Raw genomic sequence first — 5,391 nt, 5'->3', positions numbered from 1 at the left:
TTTTTTTCTTGGAAATACATGTGAAAAAACGCGGTCGTCTTATATTCAGGGTCTAGACTTTGACATGTCAATAATACACCCACAACACTAGGTGGCGCCAAATACGCATAAAATGAGTGTGCCATGAAATACGTAATGTAATGGTGTTGTAAAGATCGCGAGTAAAAAGAAAAGAGAAAGAAAACCTTACAGCTGCACGAGTCGTGACTGTCACGTTAGCCTGATGGGACCAAACTCCCTTTGTGATTTTAAAACGTAAGTCAGTACCCAGATTTGAAGACTACAGTAAGATTTAACTTCTCCTGTTAATAAGATTTTGGTAGGCTACTATTAGATGGATAGCCTAAATGTCCTAATTCAGATGGGAATTTTTTTTTTTAAATGGTATATCAAAAAGTGTTTATTTTTTAAATGTGATTGTTGGTACATTTTACCAGTTTTTACCATACTTTCAAAACAAAAATTAAAATAGGAAAAATATGCAATATGAAAATAATTGAAGACAAAATGTGTTTTACTGAGAAAAAACAAGATTTTGTTTTTAAAAAGCCTTTTTCCAAAAGGTACATCTGGAAAAAGGGGGGGGTCGTCTTATAATCAGGGTCGTCTTATATTCGGGCCAATACTCGGGCCAATACGGTATTATAAAACTGCTATGTGCAGTTCGACTAACGCCCTCTACTGGGTTACATGAATGTATTAAGAGCCTAAAGGAATAGTTCACCCATAATGCAAATCATCTCATGTCATTCTGAACCTGAATGACTCCTGCTCCTGTAAAACACAGAAGAAGATCTGTTTTATCTATATAATGAAAGTCAGTGTGGTCCAAAACAACTTAGTACATATTTTCTGTACATAATATCTTCTGTTGAGTTCCACACAGAATATAAATGCATACAGGGTTTGAACAACAAAGTGAGAGTAAATAATGACAAGATTTTCATTTTGGGGTGGACTATCCCTTTAAGGGCAGAGTCTATCAGTACACAGTCAGATCAAGCCATGTACTTGTCAGTAGCTACACTAAGTGAGCACTGCTTGGGTCAGAGAGCACAGAGACAATAAACAATGTGGTGGACTAATGATACAATACTGCCCCCTACTGGTTTGAACAAACTCATTTCAGTACATAGCTGAACACAGTGAAACACAGCTCTAACAAGGGTTCAGTTGAACTGCTTCTTAAAAGCATCACATAATACAGAACACACCAACAGAAAAAGCTTATTCCTTTGCTTCCTCTAAATTACCTCTGAATTAGCGGACACACTCAAAACAATGACCTTAATGATTGAATATCAATATTTTCTACCCTAAAAGCTTCTGACAAGACTCACCTTATGTATCTATATCAGGCTATTCGGTTCCAGTGCCACAAAATCTGACAATCTGCCACGCAAACTATACTATAGAAACACAAATCAGTTATATAATTTGAATTAATTATAAATGGCAAGTATATATTTATGTATTTTGACAGCTAAGAATGTATATGGGAATATTTTATTTATGAATATATGTTATATATGACTCCGTTTAAATAAGTAAATCTCCAAAATTACACCAATAGGAACTTTGGCCTGACCAACATTAGTGTGTGTAGAATAATATACTGTGTATCACAATAGCCCTGAATCCCAATGTATTTCTTTCTTTTTGTAAGCATAAGCATTGATTTTTGGTGGCGTTCAGCTGGGGATCCATATGTTCCTCGCATCAGTTTTCCATGAGAGAGCGCTGTAAAGCTTCCTGGATCATGGCTTGCTCGTCTGTGGAGTAATCCTATAATAAGATACAAGAAATATGTATTTACGTCTCAGCTCAGTCCACCGACCACCAATCACGGTCAGTCTCGACTTCATACTTAAAATGAGAATTCATATATTTTCACTTAATGTGTAATGCATTTATGATGTAAATACTACATTAAGCTGTTATATGCGCAATTGTTCATTTATTTATTTTTTGTGTGAAACCTTTCTGTTTGAGTTTGCTTTTATAAAGCTAGAAAAGCTAATCCCTATGAGCTTCATATGCATCATTCCATAAATAAATAAATAAAATATAATGCTGGTTGCCCTACTTATTTATTTGTTTTTGTTTCTTTTTGAACTTGAGCTGGTCCAGACTTTTGTAGTAATAGAGATTAGGTAATAAAAACCAGGTTCTGGACTGTTAAATAACTTTAATAAATTGATACTGCACTGCGGTTAGGTCAGACCAACTATTTATACCAAAGGTAATTATATATATATATATACACGTTATGTTTATTTACTGAATACTGAATTGGAGAATATATCCCATTTTAAATCACAGAAAAAGCAAACAGCAAGACTGATCCATGACTTATATCTATCCTTGAATAGCTAGATATAAAAGACATCTGAACAAGATTCCTTTTGACAGCACTATGACAATTTTGTTTTAGTTTCTTTGAGCATGGTAATGTTGTGATCTACTTACCACAAAGGTGTCATAGGAAAAAGCATGTCTCATTCTGAGGTGCTGAAAGAAGTCAGCGCTCCTGTAATTAGGGTCGCCCCAGGGCATTGAGGCACATATCGGACACACCTGCAGGAGTGGAGACAAGGGTCACAACCTCCCATTAACTCCTGACTCCACAGGTACTATTTCTACTAAGATTGTGTGATATAGCAAAAAAGTATATGCTTATGTATACCTTTTTAGTGATATTCAACATATAGCTATATGTAGATACATGCATTTTCATAAAAAGGCTTAAAAAGGTGACTTTCACAAATCAATAAACAGACTTGGCCACTTCTAGGAATTTTCACCTCCTCTCCTAGTTATCTCCAAGGTAATCTCAAACCCTACGGAGTCCAAGAAGCTCAGAAATGGCCTTGTAACCCTGATATACGGTGTAAATACAAACACAAATACAATTCAGAGCATTGTAAATGAGCTCCATTCACGAGCCTCACCACTGGACGCGGGTCATGTGCGTGTTTTGAGGTGCAGTGCTCCACCAGACCATCCTGGTCCAAGTTCTGTTTGCTACAGAAGGGACAGGTGAACGTATAACGGTTTGGCACGGAACTAAAGAAACAGGAGGAACAAGAAACCAGTGTGGATCAGTCAAGATGAAAATCAAACATAAAATTAGGGACACTTTTGACTAATTGTGACCCTGGAGCACAAAAGCAGTCTCAAGTCGCTGGGGTATATTTGTAGCAATAGCCACAAATACATTGTATGGGTCAAAATTATTGATTTTTCTTTTTTTTGCCAAAATCATTAGGATATTAAGTAAACATCATGTTCCGAACACAGAACAATAATGACAATTCATAGCAAGAGAGCGCAGACGCCAAAGCTGATGTGGATCCACTCATCTGAATCCCTCTGGAACTGTCTCAGATTTGCAGAAAATTGCAGTTGTTTGGCAAATAAATAATTTACAGACCGTTTCATATGCATTCCCAACATTTTAATTATGCAATTTCAATGTTACACCTCAAATGACAAGGGACTGTTCATATTTAGCCTCAGATGGCTTCAGTATGCATAGTATTTAGATAATATAGCTAATTTAATGCTATAATAAACACAAATGTGACCCTGGACCACAAAATGTATTATATTTGTATATTTGTACAATACATTGTATGGGTCAAAATTATTGATTTTTCTTTTTTTTGCCAAAATCATTAGGATATTAAGTAAAGATCATGTTCCATGAAGATATTTTGTACATTTCCTACCGTAAATCTCAACTTAATTTTTGATTAGTAATATGCATTGCTAAGAACTTCATTTGGACAACTTTAAGGCGATTTTATCAATACTTAGATTTTTTTGCACCCTCAGATTCCAGATTTTCAAATAGTTGTATCTCGGCCAAATGTTGTCCTATCCTAACAAACCATACATCAATGGAGAGCTTATTTATTCAGCTTTCAGATGATGTATACATCTCAATTTCAAAAAATTGACCCTTATGACTGGTTTTGTGGTCCACTTCAACTTTTTTTCTTATTCAAATTGGACTTAAGATCTGATCAGGGCTTTGAACTTTTGGTGTCATTAATGTGACTTTTTTCATATTTTGAAGAAAATGTTTAAACACTGAAAAACAGATATATTACCTGACAGTGGAAGGCTGGTTCTTTGAAATGGCCTTCATGCCTTCCTTGATAAAGTCTTGATATTTAGAGCAAACCCCTGTGTGGGTTCTCATGTCAGACAAAAGAACCTGGCGGAGAGTAGATTAAACAGTTTTCTTCTAGGAACACCTCAGACTCAGACAGCAAGCTCACGGACCACCCACAGTCTGTTCACGGACCATCTGATGCATATCACATACAAAACTGCAAAGCGCTTGTGAAATCCGAAAGCTCTAAACAGAATGCCTGATAGTACACAATTTCTACCTGGTCCACAGGTTTTGATCAGTCTGGCAGGAAACAAAAATTGTGGAGGAATAACTTTTTCACTGGAGTTGCCAAAGTAGCTTCAAACAAAGCTTGGAGAAGAACTGCTGCAACACACAGTGTGTCGATAATGAATGTTAACGTGTTTTTGAGAAATTTGTTTGATGAATGATTTTATGAATCTGAATAAATTATTTTGAACGAATCATTTGAATTAATGATTCAGACTAGGGCTGGGCGATATAGCTAAAAAATGTATCAAAGATAGTATGTTTTATATCGTTCGGTATCGATAATTATTGACATTTTTTATAACCTTTTTTTAAAAACAAAACGCAATATAATTTTTTTTTATTATTATTTAACCACTGTGTTTTTAATTTACCCAATTTATTGAGACAAACAACATTTTTTTTTTTTTTTAACAGTCAAACACAAAATAAAATGTAAACAAATATCTCCTTCCTTATGTGTTATATGCAGATTAAATAAGTCTTATGGAAACTTTTGGCTTGTCTCCCGAGGGTGCAATGAACAAAACAATGCAGCATATTAAATTGTCAATGCAATGAAATAACTGTCCATAAAAAACGTGCATAACGTCTAAATTAACATATATAAATCAAATATAATTTCATGCTGAATATGCGTTCTGTGTGAATGGCTTGGTTTCGGTTTTAACCCATTCAAGATCTTCTCCGCATTGAGCTTCTATATTTCGCTAATATTTTGAATGAATAATGCGTCTCGTGGGCTAGACTAACAAAACATTAAAATGCAACAACGTCACTTACATCATCATCACCACATCTCACGCAACTGACGACGCTCCCTGACGCACTCCTAACATTCAAATGCATTTTTTTCCTTAATTTTAAATTCGACTAATATAATTTTTTTGTTCACAATCTCCTCGTCACAGGCAGGCACAGCACTCATTTCAGCATGTGTTTGTGTTTGTGTGTGCTGTCTGCGTCACTCATAGCACGTG

General features: G+C 35.3%; 1 protein-coding gene across 2 annotated transcripts in view; it reads right to left on the bottom strand.

Moving 5' to 3' along the window:
- Positions 1-586: 586 nt before the first annotated feature.
- Positions 587-5,391, bottom strand: part of LOC107713569 (E3 ubiquitin-protein ligase RNF114-like) — a 9,588-nt gene continuing 4,783 nt past the window's right edge. For both annotated transcript variants that reach the window (XM_016519125.1, XM_016519126.1), the window contains exons 4-7: positions 4,116-4,222; positions 2,952-3,066; positions 2,470-2,577; positions 587-1,785 (exon numbers count right to left, since the gene is read on the bottom strand). In XM_016519125.1, the coding sequence (XP_016374611.1) occupies positions 1,720-1,785; positions 2,470-2,577; positions 2,952-3,066; positions 4,116-4,222 (396 nt within the window). In that variant the 3' untranslated portion in view covers positions 587-1,719. The remainder of the gene's footprint in view (positions 1,786-2,469; positions 2,578-2,951; positions 3,067-4,115; positions 4,223-5,391) is intronic.

Source organism: Sinocyclocheilus rhinocerous, unplaced genomic scaffold, assembly GCF_001515625.1.
Source record: "Sinocyclocheilus rhinocerous isolate Xijiao unplaced genomic scaffold, SAMN03320098_v1.1 scaffold1049, whole genome shotgun sequence".
In the NCBI taxonomy this organism is placed as follows: Eukaryota; Metazoa; Chordata; class Actinopteri; order Cypriniformes; family Cyprinidae; genus Sinocyclocheilus; species Sinocyclocheilus rhinocerous.
The sequence above is the reverse complement of the archived record's forward strand: the minus strand, read 5'-3'. Positions and strand labels throughout refer to the sequence as shown.